This window comes from Pimephales promelas, chromosome 17 (genome assembly GCF_988280905.1).
Source record: "Pimephales promelas chromosome 17, fPimPro1.hap1.1, whole genome shotgun sequence".
NCBI classification, from domain to species: Eukaryota; Metazoa; Chordata; class Actinopteri; order Cypriniformes; family Leuciscidae; genus Pimephales; species Pimephales promelas.
The window spans coordinates 8,550,683-8,576,548 of record NC_142785.1 but is presented as its reverse complement, the minus strand read 5'-3'; the positions used below and the strand labels follow the sequence as shown (position 1 = coordinate 8,576,548).

At 37.0% G+C, this 25,866-nt stretch overlaps 2 protein-coding genes across 3 annotated transcripts; one reads left to right on the top strand and one right to left on the bottom strand.

The window, feature by feature from the left end:
• The first annotated feature begins 1,255 nt into the window (after positions 1 to 1,255).
• On the top strand, positions 1,256 to 17,037 carry ankrd1b (ankyrin repeat domain 1b (cardiac muscle)). Its single transcript, XM_089121870.1, has 9 exons — positions 1,256 to 1,282; positions 2,355 to 2,481; positions 2,559 to 2,668; positions 2,755 to 2,862; positions 2,944 to 3,042; positions 13,138 to 13,236; positions 15,727 to 15,825; positions 15,910 to 16,008; positions 16,549 to 17,037. Exons 1-9 carry the CDS (start codon positions 1,256 to 1,258, stop codon positions 16,633 to 16,635), a joined length of 855 nt encoding a protein of 284 aa, XP_088977996.1. The 3' UTR covers positions 16,636 to 17,037.
• Positions 16,776 to 25,797, bottom strand: rpp30 (ribonuclease P/MRP 30 subunit). 2 transcript variants are annotated; one of them, XM_039685338.2, is made up of 11 exons: positions 25,414 to 25,777; positions 25,208 to 25,263; positions 25,064 to 25,120; positions 24,907 to 24,972; positions 24,748 to 24,816; positions 24,521 to 24,610; positions 17,901 to 18,017; positions 17,796 to 17,825; positions 17,662 to 17,699; positions 17,491 to 17,570; positions 16,776 to 17,250 (listed from the first exon to the last, which is right to left on the bottom strand). In XM_039685338.2, exons 1-11 carry the CDS (start codon positions 25,493 to 25,495, stop codon positions 17,138 to 17,140), a joined length of 798 nt encoding a protein of 265 aa, XP_039541272.2. In that variant the 5' UTR covers positions 25,496 to 25,777; the 3' UTR covers positions 16,776 to 17,137. The 2 variants fall into 2 exon arrangements, with proteins under 2 accessions (XP_039541272.2, XP_039541271.2); XM_039685337.2 differs by having other exon boundaries at positions 17,176 to 17,570; positions 25,414 to 25,797.
• Between the last annotated feature and the right edge of the window lie 69 nt (positions 25,798 to 25,866).

Sequence of the window (25,866 nt, the reverse complement as noted above, 5' to 3'; positions counted from 1 at the left end):
TTTGAAACGATGTTATTTTATACACACATATGTCAAATATATTTAATCAGATTTTCTCACAAATTTTATGTACTCACATGTCTGTTTAAAAGCCCTGCACCAATATTGTAATTTTATATATTCAACTTTTTGAAATATGTTAAATACGCTAATCTTCCATTTCTATTTTTTGAGTTGCTGAGACTCCAATGACAATATGTTGTACTCTTCATGATGCTGATGATACAAAAAAAAAAAAAATAGGTATTATGGAGAGATTTTTCTGTCTAACACCAGTGAAATATTCTGCTTGTTAAAATATATTATATGTAGCCTCTCACAGTGCTTAAGAAAACTTTGAAAATTGAACTCAACTAGACATGCACAATGTCACTATATTCATTTTAACATATAAATTCTTTAAATCTGCATCATTTTTCAGATTTATAGACCATGAACATGTGACAAGTCAACCATACATGTGACTCATTACTCTAAGTGATTCATGGGCAACTCCATTTAAAATAGTGACAGGGTGTGACAATTTTACCTGCTCTAACAGATGTAAATGATTAAACCCAGAAGAAAATAGCCTCATAAATGAAGACAGCTCCCCTAATATATGAGACAGTCAAAACTAATTATGATGTTATATTCATAACTTCATAAACATTCCCTGTCATCTTGTGTGTGTGTGTGTGTGTGTGTGTGTGTGTGTGTGTGTGTGTGTGTGTGTGTGTGTGTGTGTGTGTGTGTGTGTGTTATGTGAAATGGTGTTCTGTGATTTCAGCTCTGCAGACAACTGTAACTCATCCTTGGAGGCAAAGGGTTGTGGTGGCATCTCAAGTTTACATTTACTGTGTATTTACCCATTTAGCTGACACCTTTATCCAAAGCGACTTAGAATTGCTATATATGTCAGAGGTTGCACGCCTCTGGAGCAATTAGGGGTTAAGTGTTTTGCTCAGGGACACATTGGTGTCTCACAGTGGATTCGAACCTGGGTCTCTCACACCAAAAGCATGTGTCTTACCCACTGCGCCATCACCACCCCCTAATACTCCTCAGGTTTAATTTACATTACGTCAAATGTTTCCCAAAAACTTCTGTTTTACACCCTCAGCGCCACCCAAAATGTGACCTCACAGCGACAAGGGACACCTTAGATGTGGGAGTCACTGAACAAGCACCTCCTCCAACTGTCGCCACCACATATATAAGTAACTCTTGGCTCAGATGCTATAGTTTTGACACAAGGGAATTTTCAAGTAAAGTCATGGGAATCCTGCAGGTTGATGAACTGGTAGGCACTTCTGTATGTCTTTTTATAAAAAGCATAAAAAGCATTTATATATATATATATATATATATATATATATATATATATATGAAGAGTTCAGATGCAAAAGCCTCTAAATTCCATTTGAAATTTTCTTCTTTAATGATGATTTTTATCAAACTTGTATATTTAAGTTGAGTAATTTCACTTAAATGGCAATGATAATTACCTATTAATTGTTATTTAAGTGAAATTACTGAACTTAAATATACAAGTTTGATAAAAATCATCATGAAAGATGAAAATTTCAAATGGCATTTAGAGGCTTTTGCATCTGAACTCTTCATATATAGAGAGTTCAGATGCAAAAGCCTCTAAGTGCCATTTGAAATTTTCTTCTAAAATGATCATTTTTATCAAGCTTGTATATTCAAGTTCAGTAATTTCACTTAAATGGCAATTAAGATTACCTATTAATTGTCATTTAAGTGAAATTACTGAACTTAAATATACAAGCTTGATAAAAATGGTCATTTTAATTGCCATTTAAGTGAAATTACTGAACTTATATATACAAGCTTGATAAAAATGATCATTTTAGAAGAAAATTTCAAATGGCATTTAGAGGCTTTTGCATCTGAACTCTTCATATATATATATATATATATATATATATATATATATATATATATTATATGAACTCGTTTTCCAAATGGCTCAAACAGCTTTCAGATAAGAAATCTGAAAGGACAGCCAGGAGATGGATTATATCTCTTTATATATATATATATATATATATATGACACTGCATTTTCTGTGTTTTATAACGGATATTTCATCCAAAAATGATTGGTTCCAAACCATGACTTACTTTCTTGCATGGAACTCAAATTAAGATATTTTTACAATACAATTTACAATTTGGTTACTAACATTAAATAATGCAAAATATGCTATTTTGTGCCCTGCAGAAGAAAGTAAGTCACACAGATTTGGAATAATATGAGGATGAGTAAATGATGACAGACTATAAGTGATTTCTTTGGTTATAATTATATGTGTTTTTTTATTTTATTTTTATGCTATTTTATTTTAGGTTACAGACATAACAAGTGGAAGCAAAGAGCAGAACGATGTGGAACAAAAATATCCTTCTGAAGAATGCAAGATCTCTGTTGACCATCATCTGAAAAGCCATAATAATCTTCAGAGTGACAGTGAAGATGGTTTTAATGTAAGATATAAACATGCATTTGCATTCCTCATGTGATTAGAAGTGTATTTTCTTTGGCATATTAAATGATTTTGCTGACTGACAACAGCACAAATGACCTCCAGGATATTCTACAAGGGAGTCAGAAGATACAAATCAGTACACCACTCTACAAAATAAAGTCTGAACAAGAGATAGTGAACAATGGTCATTTTGCTTCAGAATAATCCTCATTAATAAGAGATTTCAATCCCTGAAATAATCATATCTCATTGTGTCACAGAATGATTTTGTTGATGAGGATGACTTCCTGAAGGCAGCGCTGGATAACAAATTGCCAATGATCAAGAGTTACCTTGCCAGAGGTGCGGACCCAGACGCATGTGATAATGTGAGTTTACCCAGCACAATGAAATACAAGTCAACTGTTAGCATTAAAGGACTTAAACACAATACTGTTTTTTTTTCCTAGTTCAACCGTACAGCTCTACACAGAGCTTGTTCACAAGGAAACGTGGAGATTGTGAACACGCTGCTAGAGGCCGGGGCTTCAATTGAAAATAAGGACAAGGTAAATACTGAATCAGCCTGACTGCGTCAGACTTCGTACTTCAGTTCACTCTATTTCAGTTCGCTTCTGTACTCACTCAGTGTGAGACATCGACATGTCTCTCAGTTTTCTTTCGGCCTGAAAACAGCTGGCCAATCAACGAACAGAGGCCGGGCTGAGAGCCGTGACGTAGACACTAAGCAGAGTTTAAGATCGTATTTTAGGCAGGGAAATCGAAAACGACCGCGGATAAACATCCTTTAAAACATCTTCCTTTTAGTTCAACAGAAGAAAGTAATTCATACAGGTTTGGAAAAACTAGGGTAAGAAAATCGTGACAGAATTTTCATTTTTGGGTGAACTATCCCTTTAAGCTGTGTGCAGGGCAATCTTCTGGTAATTATGTAAACATTCATTTTGATAGTGGGGAAAAAAGTTTTTTAAAATAATTTGTATTATGGAGACACAGGATGCAATTTGCTCCCTGTGGAGAATATTGACGGCATTTGCAAACTGAAGCCCGAACAAGAAGAGAACAATTGAAAAGAATACTTTTCAAGTATGCCATTCCAGACTCTGTCTACGAAGCAAAGTGAAGTAGAGTTTGGTATTAACAGGCTAACACTGAATACTGTTTACATGTAGTTTTTCTATGGACACAAACAGCTTAAAATCCATGTACCAAATTCTTAGAAATATGTGTATTCATGTCATTTTTACAATGGTTTTGAACAACTTTTTACCATTTTCAAGAAAGGTCTTAAATAGTGTAATCAAGTAAAAAGTATGGCATGTTTTCTTGAAAACATGAATTTGCATGTAACATTTCACATAATTATTTTTTTTATATATATATATATATATATATATATATATATATATATATAAATCTAATTTAAAAGTTATTCCATTGACAAGAACATACACTTACAGAGATTCACTCTGTATTAAACGGTTACATTCATAATAATATTATCAGCGATGCAACAAAACAATATTGGGGATAATTTGCAAGAAATTAGCCTACCAAGAGAAAACGATTAAAGAAATTTTACAGGTCCTTCTCAAAAAATTAGCATATTGTGCTAAAAATCATTATTTTCCATAACCCTTTGATGCGCAAGCTATGGATACCCCTTCTAATGCACAACATGGGTCTAAAAAGACCCGTATTCATTTCCTATGTTATTTAATGCATGGCTGGACTTTTCTTTTCTTTTTATCTTTTGAGATCAATTTATTTAAGCATTTACTATTCCATGATCTATAAATTTCTGCCATATGCCTGTCCTGTCTTGTGTTGCACATGGGTGTTTTGTTATTTTGGACCATGTGCTCGTGTCACTGTCTGATCCCTCCCCCTCGTTACCTGATTATTGTTTGAGTTCATTTACCTGTTCCCTCCTGATTAGTTCCCGTCTTAAATCGCCTCTTGTTTGCAGTCTCTGTTGGTACATTGTCTAATGTTGCCCATTCCCTGTGGCCCTCTGTTCAGGTTCCGTTATTGGTTTATTTTTATTCATTGTGTTTTTGCCCTTCGTGGGTTTTTGCTTTGTGTTTGTTTTGTTTTGGCAATAAATTAATATTTTCTCTTGAGTCCTCACACCTTTTTGATTACACGAACCGTGACAGAATGTACCGGCCACTTGAGGACTCGGCGAAGAAAGAGAAGGACTCCATCACTAAGAGATCCAGCATGATGGGGTTCCGTATCCTTCCCCCTACCACGGAGAAGGAGAGGATGGGTGTGTCCAAAATTTGATGAGCTTGCGTCAGCAGGGCCTGCCGGTGGGTTGCATAGCTCAGTCATTTTGGACGCTCTCAGGGGGAATGGGTTACAATGAGACAGCTTTAAAGAGCATTTTTCATACCTGTCTTGATTACCCATTGTCGGGGTGGGAAGTGAAGGGTCTGGAAGTCTTGGACTTCCGGGGTTTTATCAGATACCTTGAGCATCGGAGTCAGTGGGATGTATTGGAGCCTCGCCATGCCGACACTGCCACAAGTCTGGTGGTCCCTGTTCCGGTGGTTCCAAGTCCGGTGGTCCGGAGAAGGAGACACGTCCCGTCTGCCCAGCGAGTGACTGTTCACGTCTCGTCGGCCCAGTCAGAGACTGTTCACGTCCCGTCTGCCCAGCGAGAGACTGTTCACGTCCCGTCTGCTCAGTCAGAGACTGTTCACGACATGTCTGCCCAGTCAGAGATTGTTCACATCCCGTCTGCCTTCCTGAGCTGGGACTATCTGGAGCGGCTGGCTCGGATATTGGAGAGGCCGGTGTCCGGTGTTTCGGAGCTGAACCCAGTGCCTGTTCCAGAGCCAGAGCCGGAGCCAATGCCTGCTCCAGAGCCAGAGGCAGAGCCAGTGCCTGTTCCAGACCCTGTGTTTGTGTCTGTCCTTGTGACCATTTCTGTTTTAGTGGCTGTTCCTGAGCCGGTGTCGGCAGTTCCTGAGCCGGTGTCGGCAGTTCCTGAGCCGGTGGCTGCTATTCCAGAGCCGGAGGCAGAGCCAGTGCCTGTTCCAGAGCCGGAGGCAGAGCCAGTGCCTGTTCCAGAGCCAATGCCTGTTCCAGAGCCGGAGGCAGAGCCAATGCCTGTTCCCGAGCCGGTGTCTGTTCCCGAGCCGGTGTCTGGTCCCCATGATGCTTTTACCGCCCTGGCCACCCGAGGGGTCTTCACCGCCCTGGCCACCCGAGGGGTCCTCAACGCCCTGGCCGCCCAAGGGGTCTTCACCGCCCTGGCCACCCGAGAGGTCTTCACCGCCCTGGCCACCCGAGAGGTCTTCACCGCCCTGGCCACCCGAGGGGTCTTCACCACCCTGGCCCCCCGAAAGGTCTGCTGCGCCCTGGCCGACCGAGGGGTCTGCTCCGCCCTGGCCGCTTGATGAACTTTGTTTTTCGTCCTGGCCGCCCGTCCCTCCCGTCCCGCCTGATGGAGCGTCTGGTAGCCGCTCCGTAGGGAGGGGGTAATGTCACATGCCTGTCCTGTCTTGTGTTGCACATGGGTGTTTTGTTATTTTGGGCCATGTGCTTGTGTCACTGTCTGATCCCTCCCCCTCGTTACCTGATTATTGTTTGAGTTCATTCACCTGTTCCCTCCTGATTAGTTCCCTTCTTAAGTCTCCTCTTGTTTGCAGTCTGTGTCGGTACGTTGTCTAATGTCTCCCATTCCCCGTGACCCTCTGTTCAGGTTCCGTTATTGTTTTATTTTTATTCATTGTGTTTTTGCCCTTCGTGGGTTTTTGCTTTGTGTTTGTTTTGTTTTGGCAATAAATTAATATTTTCTCCAGCCCTTGAGTCCTCACACCTTTTTGATTACACGAACCGTGACGATTTCATGATTTATAAATATTAAAAAATATTTTTTTCAATTACCAAAAAATAACTTTTATTTTATTTTCTAGGTTTTGTGTTACTTTATCAAATGTACTTATCAAGCATGATAAAACAAAAGAATAAAGACAACATTTTGTTAAATTAATCATCTTAATTTAGACAACATATTTAATTTAGAAGTAATTTAGACAACACATTTAACACTTGAAATGTTTATTTGCCACTTTGTCTCGCATAGCATTCACATATCACTGAAATTGAACTGTGGTGTAGTGTAACTGTATTGAATTGTGGTGAATGTGATCAAATAAAAGAAAATAGAAACAAAATTCACACTGGTACAGCGACATCTCAAATTGCCATCTTAGTGCTTACATGCCTCACAAATGACAACTACATGTTTGTGCTCCTTGCACAGGCCTGGTACACTGGGAACACCAGCTGCTGACTTTTCTGTCTTTGGCAGCTCTCTCTAAACTCTTAAAACAAAGAATCATTTCAGATTATGAATGATTATGAACTGTTAGGCCTACTAAATGTAAATAAGCTTTAAAAAACAATCTCTTTTTACTGTAGTTAACATTAGCTAGCTAGAATATGTCAACAGCTATAGCTAGCTAATAGTATTGGACATGTTTCTCCTTCTCAGTAATTTCTCACTAGGATTACAAGGTCAAGGTAACCATAGCCTATATTCAAATATTATGTTATCTTTTACAATATATATATAAAAAAAATGTTTGTGGTTAAAGTAAAATAACACCCCTAACACCTAACCCTAACCTAACAGTCTACTGACCGTCTACAACAGCCTACTAATACTCTAATGACACTTAGTTGACATGTAGTTGAAAAGTTACTTATAGTTAGTAGAATGTCTAAAGTGACTATCGAAATAAAGTGTAACCAAATTAAAGATTCAGCAAAGAAACACTCAGCCATCATTGAAATAAAATAGCAAATGAATATGGGTCATTTTAGACCCATGTATGTAAAATTGATGTAGAAATACAAAATTTGTGTTTGTTTATAAAGTAAGAAAGGAAACATAAACACAATGATTTGTTGAAATCAAAAACAAGATATTTAATGAATATCTGAAATAAGAAATGATAAAAAAACATATATTTTAAGGATTCAGCAAAGAAACACTCAGCCATCACTGAAATAACATAGGAAATGAATACGGGTCTTTTTGGACCCATGTTGCGCATTAGAAGGGTTGCTATACAAAAACCATTTGTATTCAAAAAGTGAGAAAGGAAAAATAAAAATAAGGATTTGTGATGATCAAAAACAAGTTAATTGAGGAATACCTGGAATACTGAATGATGAAATTAATTTCTTGCAAAGATATAGAAAATGAAAACTCAGTCGGGTCTATTTAGACCCATGTTGCCCATCAAAGGATAATGTAATGATAAAAATCAAACTTTCATATATTTTAGATTCATTGCACACCAACTGAAATATTTCAGGTCTTTTATTGTTTTAATACTGATGATTTTGGCATACAGCCCATGAAAAGCCAAAATTCCTATCTCAAAAAATTACCATATCATGAAAAGGTTCTCTAAACGAGCTATGGGCTCTACGGCGGTATTTCCGGTGAAGGGATGCTCAATAACTTACGCCCATCGTAGAGTCCAATGCAATATCGAGAATTTATATTTAATTTTATACTCCATGGTTATACTAAAGAAACGTTAGTCACAAAAACAGACAAAACCGACACCCCTCGCCCTCGTTGTGTTTATGCTTCTTTTTAAAATTATATTAAATAAACATAACTATATATAAAATTTAGGTCTGTCGAACGATTAATCGCGATTAATCGCATCCAAAATAAAAGTTTGTGTTTACATAATATATGTGGGTGCACTGTGTATAATTATTTTGTATATAAATACACAATATACAATATAGAACAATATAGAAATTGTTTTTTTTTATATATATATATATGGGTGGGTGACGTGACATGGCAATTTTGCTGTCTTCAGTGTCAAACATGTATGAGTAAAAAATATATTTGCCAAAAACCTTCTCAATATTGTGCAGAACATTATGCTTTATGGGAACATATTCAAAATTAAAACAGTTCATCACTAATTTTTTCAGAATTTTCAACCAAACATAACAAAACTCATATGGTGTGACTGTCCGGCACTTGTTTCTCAAATTGAGAACTTAAAACAAACTAAAAAAAATAAATGCAAAAATTCTCAAAAAAATACAGAAAAATAATACAGATGTCTATTTGTGAGCCTACTCTTTTCAAAGTCCAAGCATAATGTTTTGAGTCAGTTCTAATCAAAAAGATTTTGTCACACAAATCAAAATCATATGGTGCGACACTATTTTGGGATATTTGAAAGGGCAACTGTTTTGACACCCTTGGGAAGTAGAGGATCTTCTTCAGCAATGTTGTACAGAACTAGCAGTGTATTGCTGCTGTACAACCTGAGGCAAGTCAGCATTTTTATATTTACAATAAATCAGATCTTGTTGGCACTCTGACAAAAGTCCCACTTTCAGATGTCTTTTGGTGTGACACATTTTTTTATAAAAATGCTAAATAAATGTTATTATTTTGTCATAATTATATGTAAATCTATGCTGCTTTGTTATAGCTAGCATGTTGTTAGCATGCTAATGTGTAGCTACAAGACTCAATGTTGTGCTAAGTGCAGAAAACATCGTATGGTGTGACACTTCATCATATGGTGTGACATGTCCGCCTGTCACGCCATATGATTTGATTGTCACACCATATGATATGAATTGTAATTCCCTGCATATATAACAATAAATAACAAAGTCCAATGTATGGTTTGTCCTTTTAAACATTTATTTAGGTCCATCATCACATAAAAGCTGTAATTATGATGTATGAATGTTTCATACTGCATGAAACAATATGGAGACAAAAATGGTTTTGTCTGGCCAAATAGGCGAGACTGCATTTATTATCAAGATCAGGAAGTTGTTCACCAGTGTTGTAGTCGAGACCAGCTCACTCGAGTCCGAGTCGAGACCGAGACCATAGAGTGTCGAGTCCGAGTCGAGACCGAGACCATAGAGAGTCGAGTCTGAGTCGAGAGTCGAGTCTGAATCGAGACCGAAACGAGAGAGGTTGGATAACCTAAGGTTGGGTCTCGAACCACTTAAAGATATCTTCAAGAATATGTAAAATATTTGGTGGTAACAATAAAATTGGCACCATACTCAAACAGTAAACCAAATATACCATGGAATTATGTACACTGTAATTGTAAAAAGGCCACATAGTGGTGTATAGGTAATTTTATTATATGATTTACAATTATTACAATCAAAAAGTGCTCTTTCACATGACTTTACTGCATACGAATTCTGTGTGGCTCTTATATGCAAACTGAATTATGGATGATAAGGCAGACATTTTCAATACACAGTTGAGCTAGAGGCTCCACATCACATCTGACCTGGGTCCTGCTACATTTGCGTGCCGTGAACGTTATAGTTATAGTCGTTATAGTCGTTAGAGTCAGTTGCACACAAGAAAGTAAGCAATCATTGGACGTTTCAATCAAACAGCAATTTAAAGAAATATTAACATACAGTAATAATCATGACATATTTTGAATGGGACTTGAGTGGACTCGGGGATAAGTCCGAGTCCTAATATGTTTGAGTACGAGTCAATTCCGAGTCCATGACAAGACCGAGACCATTAAAATATGGTCTCGAGACCGAGTCTCGAGTCCACAACACTGCTTAACACAACCTCAGCAAGGCAGTCGGTTTGCCACTCTCTCCAAATTTGACTGGCTTATGTACAAAGTACATTGGAGTCTAGATTAACTCATTTGTTTGTGGATCCACTCAGCTACGCTGTATGTTCACGGTTCATATGGTATAAAAAATTGTTTGCTTTACTTATATTAATACATATTGCAGACCAGTTTTGAATTGAAATGAAATTTAATACACAAACATTATGTTCATATGGCTCATACAATATTAAAAAAACCTGTTTGTTTTATTGTTAAATATCAAATAAATCAATAAAATTTGAATATTACCTTCCAGCATTTACGAGTGGTTAAATATTCCCTGCCATATGAGTGATCAGTACTCACCAATAAGTAGGATAATACATGGTTTGCATTGACACATGGCGACATTGTCATATGGTGTGACACTATATCATTTGGTGTGACATTCCAAATTGTGAAAATAACATACCTTCATTAATGATAAAACCAGAAAATATTCATGGAATACATAGAAAATAGTATCAGCAAGAGTCACAAATACTTTTATAATTTTCTAGCAAGGTTTGTCACAATAAATAGAAAATATGTTGAAAGGCCGACGCCATAGGTCTCACATTGAGCAATGTTTTAGAAAATAATACACAAATTTAATTAATTTTCACAAAACTATAATGGATCACAGTTTAGTTGTGATAAATTACTTTGATAAAGTGAGTAACTTAAGAAAGGTATAATCCATTTTCAGTTTATATACAATTATTTTCATGTCACACCATATGACGATTGTACGCACTAATTCAACAAATTATCACATAAATTCTGATTCCAATTGAAAATTTTGAAACAACATATGTTTCTATAAAGATGAGAGTTAGTAGAACAAAAGTCAACCATTTTTATGCCTGTTATTTGAAATTTTTGAAAAAACACTTTTTTATGGTATATATGTCACTGACCCATATATATAATATTTATATTTATGTATAATATAAATGATATATAAATCTATATATAGTATATACATGAAAATAGTTTTTAAATATATACAAGCATGTATGTGTGTACACAGTGCATATATTATGAAAACACAAACTATTATTTTGGACGCGATTAATCGCGATTAATCGTTTGACAGCCCTAATAAAATTACATCTAAAACGTATGAAAGTTTCGTTTCAAAGACGGGAGGACAGTAAATATTGAAGACTCTGCCATAATCCCATTTTCCTCGGTTTTCCTCTGCTTTAATCTCCCCAACCGGAATCTAAAGAGCATCCTTGTGTCAAATGCGAAACTTATGCGTGCATATAGCCCATTAACCTAATCATCTGAATCAACTAATTAACTCTAAACACCTGCAAAAGATTCCTGAGGCTTTTAAAAACTCCCAGCCTGTTTCATTACTCAAAACCGCAATCATGGGTACGACTGCCGACCTGACTGCTATCCAGAAGGCCATCATTGACACCCTCAAGCAAGAGGGTAAGACACAAAGAAATTTCTGAACAAAAAGGCTGTTCCCAGAGTGCTGTATCAAGGCACCTCAGTGGGAAGTCCGTGGGAAAGAAAAAGTGTGGCAAAAAACACTGCAAAACGAGAAGAGGTGACCGGACCCTGAGCAAGATTGTGGAGAAGGACCGATTCCAGACCTTGGGGGACCTGCGGAAGCAGTGGAGTGAGTCTGGAGTAGAAACATCCAGAGCCACCATGAACAGGCGTGTGCAGGAAATGGGCTGCAGGTGCCACATTCCCCAGGTCAAGCCACTTTTGAACCAGAAGCGCCTGACCTGGGCTACAGAGAAACAGCACTGGACTGTTGCTCAGTCGTTGCATGTCATTCGGAAATCAAGGTGCCAGAGTCTGGAGGAAGACTGGGGAGAAGGAAATGCCAAAATGCCCGAAGTCCAGTGTCAAGTACCCACAGTCAGTGATGGTCTGGGCCGGGGTGCCATGTCAGCAACTGGTGTTGGTCCATCAAGGGCAGGGTCAATGCAGCTAGCTAGCAGGAGATTTTGGAGCACTTCATGCTTCCATCTGCTGACAAGCTTAATGGAGATGAAGATTTAATTTTTTCAGCACGACCTGGCACCTGCAGTGCCAAAACCACTGGTAAATGGTTTACTGAACATACTGTTCTCAATTGGCCTGCCAACTCTCCTGCCCTAAACCTCATAGAGAATCTGTGGGATATTGTGAAGAGAAAGTTCAGAGATGCTAGACCCAACACTCTGGATGAGCTTAAGGCCGCTATCGAATCATCCTGGGGCCTCCATAACACCTCAGTAGTGCCCACAGGCTGATTGCCTCCATGCCACGCCGCATTGAAGCAGTCATTTCTGCAAAAGGATTCCCGACCAAGTATTGAGTGTATAACTGAACACAATTATTTGAAGGTTGACTCTTTTTTTTTTTATTATTAAAAACACTTCTTTTATTGGTCGGATGAAATATGCTAATTTTTTGAGACAGGAATTTTGGGTTTTCATGAGCTGTATGCCAAAATCATCAGTATTAATGAAATATTTCATTTGGTGTGCAATGAATCTAAAACATATGAAAGTTTAATTTTTATCATTACATTATGGTAAATAATGAACTTTATCACAATATGCTATTTTTTTTAGAAGGACATATCCATTTTGCTTTTCCATTTTTTGCATCTTTTAGGGCCTCAAAATTATACTCTGGTTCTGTTTTAAATTAATTCATAAACATAATTATTTTTGATCATCTTTGATCTTTATGTCAGGGGTTCTCACTATTATCTCGCTTCGTTTTATGACCTGCACATTGGTTGCACAAAATTTTGTTTTCTAAATTTTAAACAAAACTGACAGCTGCTTATATAAATTGAAATGTTTACTCCATTTTCATTAGGTCAGGTGTATGTGTTAATTGCTTTTTCTTAATTAAATGTAATTAAAAAATGAGCAGGATGCCATTCCATACTACATCTATTGTGTGGATACAAATTTGGATGATATTAGTGGAACTTACTTCTTACTCTCATGGTTGTTTAAATAGCTTCAAGCAACTGAAATTCACTGGGCTTGTCGTGGCGGCAGTTTGCCAGTGCTGGAAGTTCTGCTTAAACATGGGGCAAAACTGGATTCCAGAGACAAGGTAGAAGTACTTATTCAAACTGCAAATTTGTTTGAATGATATTAGTCGAGTCCCAAAATAGATAAATAGCCATGGATAAGATGCAGTAGGCATTTTTGAGGAAAAGTACTTCAGGTGTTGTTTCTATATGATTTTTAGGTGCTGAATCCATTTCTGCCACAAGTTGTAAACATCACTGTTTTGGCATAAACAATAAAAAAAATGGCTGCCAAAAAACATGTATTTATTGCAGTTTAAACATTTTTAAAGCATTTAAACATTTTTAAAGCATTTATTATGTTTTAATGCATTTATTGCAGTTTAAACATTAAACTTTAGAACTAAACTGTGCATTCTCAGAATATTTAAACATGTAAACAATGTAAAAAGTTGTTAACATAAGGGACGGTTTTTACTGTTTAAATGGCTGCTGGAACTCTGAAATTTCAACAAAATCAAGCAACAATAGTGTGATCACAGATATTCCAAAAGTTATTAGTTCATACAAGTATCATTGGACTTTCTGCATTTGCAGGATGCAGTGCATGGATTAGGCTTGCAGCCGCATCGGGCTGTCTTGCACCCAGTGGTGCAGGCACAGGTGATTAACTCCTCACAGGCATCTGGAACTGGGGGTAGTGACATGAGTTGAGGAGTAAGGGAATCCCCCTCTGTCTTCCATCCCATGGTTTCAGGGGGTGGCAGAACTGACTGCTGCAAGTGGGCCTGCCTCCAGACCAAAGCCTGGAAGTGAGAGCGCTTAATCACTCAAAAAAATTATGTGTTGGCTTTACTTAACTTTTTTATGTAAACAGGTTACACCAGTTCCACATAACTGGGTTTCGTTAAACAAACATAATTTGTTCATGTATCTTCAACATCATGGAAGTCATTTTAAGCCACCCAATTAAACTCTGAGCTGAGCTGAGTGCTAAATGAACACTGAAGCAGTGTTAAAAGTTAATGAGACAATTAAGTGAATAATTGAGTGATGATTGAGCATTATTGAAGACACATGATGATAACAAGCAGAATCACTGAAGAAGAAAACCGGAATTTAAAGTCACCATTATGGAGATGAATGTTTGTTTTAGTTGGGCTCTTGACCCCCACATTATTAACTTTCGATTATATGTTTGGCCATGCGTGAGGTATAACAGCCAGATGATCACATAGAAAAGGTGATCTGATGATGTTGGATGTGTTTTAACATAAACATTATATGTTAAAACATGACATTTCGACACTTGGTCAGGTGGAACTGGGGATTGAACCACCAACCTTCCAATTTGTAGACAACCTGCATGAGCTACTGCCACTGTTAAGTTTACTTTATGGATTATAGCATTTAGCCATTTCAAAGAACTCCAAATGATCAAATCAATGAAAAAGAAACTTCTAAAAAACAAAGTAGTTTTATGTAGGCACACACATACATCAAGAATCAGCCTGTGAATCTCAAGTGACTATTATAAAGCATGTTGTAAGTGCATTCTGGGTGCCACCAATCAAAACTCATTTATGGCTCCCATCATGAATTGCTGCATGAATAAATAATGAGCTTATGTTCAGAGGTGATTTGTTTGTCACCATTGCTGAGATCCATACGCTAAATATTGATGTCTGTGTGTGTATGCATACAAATACTTTTTGTTTTAAGGGTTTTTTTATTGTTTGGATTGGCTAAAAAAATGTATGCTCTACAATAGCAGTGCTGCTATGAACCATAAGTTAAAATTAACTCAGAAATTTGCTTCTGTATGAGTTTAGTGATTCAGGTCAAATGACTGTGATATAATGATAATGTTAATACACAAACATCCACAGATCACATTTTCTAGTTGATTATCTGGCTGTTATAACTCAGATACAGCAGCCAGACAAAATATAAAGTTAATAATGTGGGGGGTCAAGAGCCCAACTAAAAAAAAAACACTCTTCTCCATAATGGTGACTTTAAATTCCGGTTTTCTCCTTCAGTGATTCTGCTTGTTAACAACAGAATCCTCCACATGGTCTGCAGAGTGATTTTGGGGGCTCAAATTCTTTTGTTGTAAGACTTCCCTGCCATAACATTTTAATTCTGATATAAAAGTTTAGATTATGCAAATTAGCACATATTTGAATAGATAATGCCGCATTTGCATATGTAAACATGCCATTTCAGAAAACTTGTAATACAAAAAATGTTTTGTCTCTATATAACTGAAAAACTGGAAAAGTTTAATGGTTATATCTATAACTTAAAAATTTTACCCTATCCACCTGTAGTGTTTCGGCTGTGAATAATGCACCTATTGTTTCGATAACAATAACAAGAAAAGGTACCCTTATTTCAATGTTATACGGAGGATCCTTATTCAGGACACATTGAACTTTCTAAAAATGTGGTATAAAAACTTTTCCTCAAAAATACCTACAGGGTTACACAATCTTGGGAGATTTGGACCTGACTATATAGCTGGTGTGGTCTGACATACTGTCTCTTTTGGTCACTCTTGGCGTCCTTAGCTTCGCAGCACTCCCCTTCATGTGGCAGTCAGGACAGGACAATATGAATGTGCTGAACATCTCATACACTGTGGCGCAGACGTCAACGCAAAAGACATAGTAAGAAATCAGGCAACACAGACTTTGAGTCAGAAAATGGTAAATTATCACTTTAATGGTCACTTAAATGTTTTTCTACATCAGGAGGGTGACACACCACTGCACGATGCTGTCAGACTGAATCGGTTCCAACTGATCCAGCTTCTTCTGATGCACGGAGGAGACTTAAAGCTCAAAAATTGTGTAAGAATTTTTAAATGTAATGTTTAATCTATATACTATTATCCTGTTGCTGATGTTTTAGGATGCTGATACTGATAAATGGTAATTTGATTTACTGTAATGATTTACTCACCCTCATGTCGTTTTAAACCTGTATGAGTTTCTCTGTTCTAATGAAAAAACATTTTTTTTTTAAGAATGGTGGTAACCAAACAGTCAGTCATTGACTTCCATAGTAGGAAAAATATATATATATTACGGAAGTCAATGGCTATTGTCAACTGTCTGGTTTACTGACATTCTTTAAAATAGCTTTCTTTTAGTTCAACAGAATAAAGTAATTCATACAGGTTTGGAAAAACAAGGGTAAGAACATCATGACAGAATTTTCATTTTTGGGTGAACTATCCCTTTAAGCTGTGTGCAGTGCCATCTTCTGGTAATTATGTAAACATTCATTTTGCTAGTGGGGAAAAAAGTTATCTAAAATATTTTTTAGTTGACATTTTTAGTCCTTTAACTATTGTTTGATCACACTTGCCATTGCTTTGTTTTCTTCAGGAGGGAAAGTCACCAATGGACAGTGTTTGTGAGTGGCAAAACGGAGCTAAAACCATCTTTGACAACTTTAAGGATGGTAAAAAATAGAAGCAATACTTGACCACCACAGCTACACTTTGGCCATAATATGCTCCTAACCTGTGTTTTTAGAATCTGATATTTAGGAAAGGTATATTATTGAGCCCTGCGTGACATTACACCTTTTTAAAAGGAAAATTTTATAAGAGTTTCTGAAAGTGAAGCACGGTAACTTTTTATTGAAGTATAGATAAGGCAAAAAGGAATGAGAAACAGAAATGGAAACTCAAATGGAAATGCACTGCCTGAATTAGCCCTGTTGCTTAGATTAAGATTCATGCCAAGTTTTGATCTTGATTGACTTTTTCTGAAAGTATTTAGTAAGACATGAACCATTTTGCTTGCATTTCTTCCAAAGGTTGACAAAATAAATGTCATTTTTTTCATGACTGTGTTCAATTTTTAAGAAGATTTGAAGACTTTAAGGAACAGGGAAAAAATAAACAGAATTTTAAAATGCTATAGTTATTATACATGAATACTTAAACTCCAGCTAGAATACTGATACTCCCTACACTAGTTCAATTTTGGCCTTTTTAGGTGCTGGAGTTTCCTCTTCTTGCTTCTCAGGAGTTTGTGGTTTCTTCATGGTGTGAACAACACCAAATGCAGTAGCTCTCGTCTCTGTTATAAAGATCATGAAAATCACCCATGAACAACATTCTCACTATTTTCTCATAATTTTAAACAAATGTAATATCAAAAAGAAGACTGAAAGATCAATAAAAACCTCTTATGCCAACCAATATAAATGTATACTCTGCAAATCAAAGAGCAAACTAACTGGAAACAGGACCATGTGGTATAGATTTATGCCTTTACTGAAGAAATGGGAAATAGTGAGGCTCTTTCCTATCAATTTACCTCCATGCAGCAGGACAGATCGACAGTTAGTAGAAACGGCAGCTTTGGCATCTCCATCAGACAGGCTGAACACAAGCCCCCTGAAATCTCAATGAAGGAACATACCAACATGCACACAGTGCTTTAAATGTACCAAGATACCTTGTTTATATACTAATTTAAAAAGGATACAAATTGGCAATGTCATATGGGCCTCTCAACTCTAGAGACTAAGAAAAAAAAGAGCAACAGATGAAAACATCACTGACCATACAAATATAGTAATATTGAAAATAAATATTAACAAAATACTTTTTTTTTTTTACCCTTTCTGCTCCACTGGACAGTATGATATTCTGTGGGAGGAAATGCAATTTCTGAATCGGCTTAACGTTTTATGGGCATTTATGTGTAAAAAAGGGACAACATACTTTTCCTTTGCAGATTTCAATGAGGACAAAGGCATTGGAAATGGTGTATCTTCTCATAATGTTGTCTCTGATGGCTGCTGCATAACAGATCTCAAAGAAAACCCCCCTGTCGATAGCCTGAAGTGATAAACAATACAACATCATTGATGATACATAAATACACAAAAACTGCAATCCTCATATTTATCAATGTTCATGTCGTTTTAAGTGAAATGTCAAAGATATAATGAAAGTATAAGAAAAGTGGGCCGAAAACACCATGAGACATTATAAAAAGGGCTCAAACAACTCAACATGAGGCAAGTACAGGGTGTATTCACACCAGGAAAGTCCAATAGTTCACTTGCTTTGGTCCGGACTAAATAAATTATTTGTATTATTATTATTATTATTATTTGTTGGTACGGTTCGCTTTCACACTGCTCTTTTTGCAAGTGAACCAAAATTAGTAAACAAAACCACACGTGTGCTAAGGTCGTCCATTCATTGGACAAGGATTCTCAAGTAGGGAAATCAGGAAGTGCACAAAAGGCTCAGAAAGGAGATATTTCCTACTGCAATATGTGTTCTTTTACTAATTTTGTGTTATTCTGTACAAACGCAATATGAAGAAACTAATGAGTATCATATGATACAATGTCATCTATACGATGTTGTAATTCGGATTTTGAGAAGACGACGAGTGTGACGTATGAGTGGTTCTATTAAACGCGGGGGAAATACGACAACTCTCGTCTCTCGTGCATCTTTTTATTCGACCATCTACTGTTATTTTTTTATCTCTGGGCAACATCTCAACTTTGCGCTAGAAGTGGCACTGCGCAGAAGACGGATAATGCATGAAGTGTTCATTCATAGAGAGGGCGGGGCTATGTTCACGCATTCAAATAATGAGATTCTTATTGTATATACTGCTAACAAACGCTGTCAATGTTAACGCTTGTGATTAAGTTTGTCCAGTTTAATGTAAATTAACGCAGCATTTGTATTGTTACTATGCTTACATTCTGAACTGCAAATGCTATTTTTGCATCTGTGCAATTAGACTAAAGAGAACGCTCTGTATGTGAATGTCCTGATGCACACACTCATTTATTCATTCCATTCCAATGATGCACACACAACGCGCAGAAAGACGTGCAACAGTATCGTGTGGCCAGACAGTGCGCCGGAATATTCTCTTTCGACACAGTGCTTTCTTGAAATTGGGTCGGTTCATGTTCACACCGTTCGCAAATCCCCTCATAAACAACAAAGTATAGACGCGATATAAGTAAGAGATCACCTGTGCAGTGCGGACAACTTCTGTGTTTATGATGAGTGTTTTAGTTTTAGAGTTAAGTCAGTCATGGCTTAAAGGGAGTGCTATTAGCTATATAAATAATCATTTTGTTTTACTACGGAAGCTGGTTTAGTCCAAAAACGCGCAGTTGTTTGGCAGTTGGGTCTGTTCGAGGTCAGATCACGTTCTCACCAAAAACTAACCGCTCCAGAGTTTGATTGAAAGCATACCGAGACGCTTGTTTGGTCCGCTTTTGGTGCGGACCCGAGTGCGATTGCTGCCTTCACACCTGCCCAAACCAACCGCACCATGAGGGAAAACGAACTCTAGTGTGATTCAACCAAACTAAATGAGGCAGGTGTGAAAGCACCCTTAGGGTGTATTCACACCAGGGGCCTCATGTATAAAACTTTGCATAGATTTCATCCTTAAAGGGTTAGTTCACCCCAAAATGAAAATTAAGTCATTAATTACTCACCCACATGCTGTACCAACCCCGTAAGACCTTCGTTCATCTTCGGAACACAAATAAAGATATTTTTGAATGAATCTGAGAGCTAGATCATTCCTAGATAGACTGCCTAAGGGACTGGCTCTTGACGGCCCATAAAGTCATTAAAGAAAATGTTTAAATCTTCCATGTGCCTACAGCGGCTCAATTATAAGTTTATCAAGCGACGAGACTACTTTTTGTGCGAAAAAACATAAATAACGACTTTATTCGACTATTCCGTTACTTCCTTATGGGCGCATGCGCGAGAACTGAGACGAGGACGTTCTCCTTCGACTACTTTTTGTTACCGGCTGCTCCGCTTAGGAGTATTACCGCCCCCTACCGTATAAAATGATGATCCATATATAAGGCGCTCCGGATTATAAGAAACACTGTCGTTTTTTTTAGAAGATTAAAGGCTTATATGTGCACCTTATAGTGCGGAAAATACGCTAATTGAAACGCGTATGTACAGCGCGCATCTTTCTCTGCTTGTAAACAGAAAGTTTTGCGCTTCCAGCTATATCAGCACATCATCTTATACGGTAGGTGGCGGTAAAACTCCTAAGCGGTGAGCAGCCGGTAACAAAAAGTAGTCGAATGAGAACGTCCTCGTCTCAGTTCTCGCGCATGCGCCCATAAGGAAGTAATAGAATAGTCAAATTAAGTCGTAATTTATGTTTTTTCGCACAAAAAGTAGTCTCGCCGCTTGATACACTTATAATTGAGCCGCTGTAGTCACATGGAATATTTAAACCTTTTCTTTAATGACTTTATGGGCCGTCAAGAGCCAGTCCCTTAGGCAGTCTATCTAGGACTGATCTAGCTCTCAGATTCAATCAAAAATATCTTTATTTGTGTTCCGAAGATGAACAAAGGTCTTACGGGGTTGGTACAGCATGGGGGCGAGTAATTAATGACTTAATTTTCATTTTTGGGTGAACTAACCCTTTAAAGGTGCCCTATACTGTGAAATTGAATTTATGTTGGCATAGTTAAATAACAAGAGTTCAGTACATGGACATGACATACAGTGAGTCTCAAACATCATTGTTTTCTCCTTCTTACTTAAATCTCGTTTTTGAAAAGCACCCCTGAAACACGGGCGAATCTCCACATAATACCGACTCTGACGTAAAAGTCGGGATCATTAATATGTATGACCCAAAATATTTGCATAATGCCAGCCCATGTTCAGTGATAGACGAGACTGAGCTGCGCAGCCGAAGCATGGCAGTTGATCAGTGTTCGGATCTACACACGAATACAAAAGTATATTTTAGTTCCTTCGTCCGAGCCTCTGAAGAAACAATGGATTAATTTTATTTTCTCTGGAAATTTTCAACCATTTCACCGACGACTCGTTTCCTCAACTTGCCAAGAGCTGGCCTCGGATCGAGCTGATGTGTTGTTGTTCAAGTTCAGACAGGTAATCTTTCACTTTAAAATCGTATCAGTAAGTTAGGCCAGTGATTAAAAAATCAACTTCACATTGTTTATTTTAGTAGGATGAAAAAAAAAATCTTATTTAAATTGTGAATTATATACAGAAAGAAAGCGATCAAAGAACAATCACAGCGCGAGTTGATCTGGACACTTGCCAAACTCGTTATGAATTCAATGACGCACGTTACACTGCACAACGAAGCTCTAACGTTAACTGTTTTTACATCATGTCTGCTGCATTAGAGAGTAACGTCAGAGAGACTGCATTGCAATGATAAGATCTGCATTCTCGCGATCGACACACTCAATGTTCTTTGCTTGCTCAATCACAGCAACACTTTATGTGATGGGAATAGATCTAAATACTTCAAAAACATCTCACGATTCGTTAATCTCGACAGCTGTAATAGTAAAAACCTATAATAGCTGTAGTAAAATTATTCGAGAGAGTTTCACATGTCATACATAGCTATTTCATATGCAAGCATGTCAGCCAATCACAGCAGAGGCCGGTTACACACAGCAGACACGCCCCTTCAAACAGAGTGTTCAAAGCAGAGGCTAAAATCAGGCTAGGAAAAATGCCTTTTATTTCTAAATTATGACTATTTTTGATCTAAAAAACATACTAACATTATAAGGGCAACCCAGGAAACATTATAAAATAATTTAAAAAAACAGTATAGGGCACGTTTAAAGTGTGAGTACGCACATAAGGCAGAATTTGCGTACGCACAAACATTTTCAGATTTATAAAAACGTTCGTACGCCAGAACATGCGCAGAATTCACTTTATAAATCCCAGTCAGCGGGAGATTCTGCGCACGTGCGTCTCCTCCCCGAAATAACCATATATGGAGATTACAATGCCTAGTTTAAATATGCATATCCTCATCTGCATATCATTTGCATATGATTATTCATCCACGTGATACCAAGTTTAACGGTACAAGACGTTAGGAAAATATGAAATGCGGACGTGCCGTCACATTATTACAAAGATTTTTTTTTTTTAGTAGCCTATAACCTTGCCTTGTTTTTAATGAATAAATCAAATAGTATTAAATTCATTTCAGAGAAAGTTTTTCTCAATTTTTTCCACTGGCCAAATAGTATTTTTAATTGATTTATAATTTAATGGAAACAGATAGACATGGTTGTGCATTATTTGCACGAAACAATTTTCTCAGACAATCTGCTATTATCGTGATTAGCAATTATCTCTAGTTAAAACATTAAAACACAGCATGCCAGAAGAAAAGTGTTCAAAAGCAATGCATCCACAACAAATAGGTCTATTTCTATTTATTGAATTTTTTTATATATATATATATATATATATATATTTGTACCTTCTCAGTAATGTTTTCTTGTAGTTTAAGTGTTTAACTCCATTAATGAGAATGGCATATTTAATCTAAATGTTTATATTAGAAGTAAAACATAGTTTAAACCATTCTCTTATTTATTTAAACTGTTATTGTGAATATGGACTGTATTTATGATTTGGACTCATAATGAAGATTTACGGTTTTACTCCATCTGCCGTTAGATTATAGGCTATATGTGCGTCAGTTTCACTAAACGGCCCAATGCGCGTGCTGGCGCGGTCATTTAAGAAGGGATGGATGTTTGCTTCAAGTGATGATAGGTTTGTGAAATTATATCTGTATTATCTTTCTGTAGATGTATAATTTTCTTTAGATTCTCTGTCTAATAGTAAGCAAAAAGACATTTGACTCCAGCTCACCATCAGTGTCACCAAAACCCATACTCTTCTAAAAGAGTGCGTACACACGGTCAAGAGCATCCTTACGGTGCGCACTTATTTACGCCAAGTTTATTTTTTATAAATCCCGATATGCGCGTGGAAAAATGCGTACGCATATTTCTATGCCCATTTTGTGCGTACGCAACATTTATACATCAGGCCCCAGGAAAGTCCGATATTTCACTTGCTTTGGTCTGGACCAAATACATTTTTTTTTTTTTTTTTGGTACGGTTCGCTTTCACACTGCTCTTTTTGCAAGTGAACCAAAATTTGTAAACAAAACCACATGTGTGCTAAGGTCGTCCAGTAAGGATTCTCAAGTAAGGAAATCAGGAAGTGCAAATAAGGCTCAGCATGGAGACATTTCATACTGCAATATTTGTTCTTTTACTAATTTTGTGTTATTTTGCACAAACGCAATATGAAGAAACTAATGAGTATCATATGATACAATGTCATCTATACGACGTTGTAATTCAGATTTTGAGAAGACGACGATGTGCTGCAAGACGGTTCTGGCAGAGAGAACATGCTCTCATGTGCGCATGCTGACAGTGTAACAGTCACTTTGTGCTTTATGGAAATCTGTGTTAAGATGAGAACTTCTTTGTATTCTTTCTTTTATTTCCTTTATCTATAGACCATTTCACAAGATGTAAACAACACTGGTCCAGAAGCACTTCCTGTTTCAGTTTGTAACAGTTTTCTTTATTTAACATGTAAAGAAACATCTTAAAGATGTTAGTTTAACTTTTTGATTCAGTTTTAAATGGTCTGTTGGTTGTATTTTATCCCAGCTTATATGTAGTGTTAAAAAACTGAAACAGGAAGTGCTTCTGGACCAGTGTTGTTTACATCTTGTGAAATGGTCTATTGTGACCAGAGTTGAATGTTTGTTTGTGTACTTTTTCTCGCTGATCCCTATGTATGTGGATGAGTGTAACGTTTGAGTGATTCTATTAAACATGGGGAAATACGACAACTCTCGTCTCTCGTGCATCTTTTCATCAGACCTACTGTTTTATTATCTCTGGGCAACATCTCAACTTTGCATTACAAGTGGCACTGCGCAGAAGACGAATAAGGTATAAAGTTTTTATTCATAGAGAGGGGCTATGTTCACACATTCAAATAATAGATACGTATGATATGAGAAAATAATGGATACGTATATAGAGCGTACTGCTAACAAGTGCTGTCAATGTTAACGCTTGCGATTAAGTTTGTCCAATTTAACGTAAATTAACGCAGCAAAATTCTTTCTTACAATTGGGTCGGTTCATGTTCACACCGTAAACGAACCATACCAGAGTTCGTTTGGAACTCTACGGAGACCACCTCTTCAGCTGGGTCTTGGTTCGGTTGTTTGGTCCGCACCCGAGTTCGTTTGCTGTATTCACACCAGCCCAAAAGGTCCGCACCAAGGGAGGAAACGAACCAGAGTTTAAATCGAACCAAACAAGGCAGGTGTGAATACACCCTTTTTTTAATCTAGGTGTTAAATACGTCTTCATATTCACATAGTTGTAATTTTGGTTATTTAACCACCAAATCAACTTTCAAATAAATGCCTTAGTGGTGCTTGAAATCACCTGGTAGGTATGGCTATAAATTGATATAAACTCACCCCATTAACCGGAGCCCTTTTAAAATGGAAAGGCTGTTTTTCAGTCGCTGCAATGCAGATAATGTCGACATCAAAAGTCATGCAGGCTGCCTGGCTCAGATGAGGGAAAACATACAGACACTTTAACACACAACAACTGTTGTTTGGTTGTCATCAGAAATGTAAAGAAAATAACTAATACTAATTGGCCAAAACTGCAGCTAACTCAGAAAATCAATTTCACTTACATGAAAGAGTTTTTCTGTTTTGGGGTACACTGCCACAAGATCAAAGTTTTTGTATTCACTGGTTAGTCTCTGAAGAGAATAACAACAAGACAATACAAATCTCACCATTTGAATACTGTATCAAAAATGTTTTTTGTTGTTTCCTCATTATACACTCACAAAATGAGATGCATCAGAAGCCACAATGGTCAATCGGTTCAGTACTTTGATGGGTGATGATTTCCCCTATGAAAAAAAAAAACACAAAACAGACTTTTCATTAAGAGAATATTCATCACGGTTAATTATACTCTGGAAACATGCTGAAATAAAATACCTGTATTATTGGGAATTTATCAAATATGTCGGACACACTCTGTGGTTTAGGAATTTCCTGTAAAACAAGAAAATATTAGCATCACATGAACTTAGTCTCTCAAAGTGTACAGATAAGAGTAACTTATTTATATCATAACGTTACCGTTTTCTTCTGTTGTGGTTCAACCACATAGTTTATTGCGACTGTTGAGTAGCCAACTGAAATGTAGGTTAACGTAAAGTTTATAACAGCAAGTGTTTCTCTAAAAGCACAGACGGTCTAATTAGGCTTTTATTTACCCTGATTTCAATATTTTGATATTCAATGGTTTTTACAAAATAACTAACGCTTCTGTTTATGATACTTACGATGAGCTGCTGTCTCTATGATGCTTTTGAGTCTGTTCTTGTCATTACTGCTGATGATGTTTAAATCCATAAACACCGACATCTTTCTTCCACTGAAACCGACCCGCAAGGTTTTAGAGCAAATTTATCGTTTATTTCTTATTACACAAATCTAACTCCCACATGCACTAACCATAGACAGTAAAAGAAAGGCACTAACACATTCGACTACACGCTGAAGCGTGAACATAGACAGTAAGAGCGTGAACCACTTCTTCTTCTTCTTTAATTACGGATTGCAAACAACTTTTAGGTGCCTACCGCCACCTACTGTACTGGAGTGTGTATCAGCATGTCATTTAATAATTAGTTAAATTCTATTCCACAACCTTGTGTCTTTTAAAAATTTAAATAGTGCCTCTCTCCTTCTGATCCCAGTATCCCTACCAGATTCCACTCCCGCCCTGTCTACTC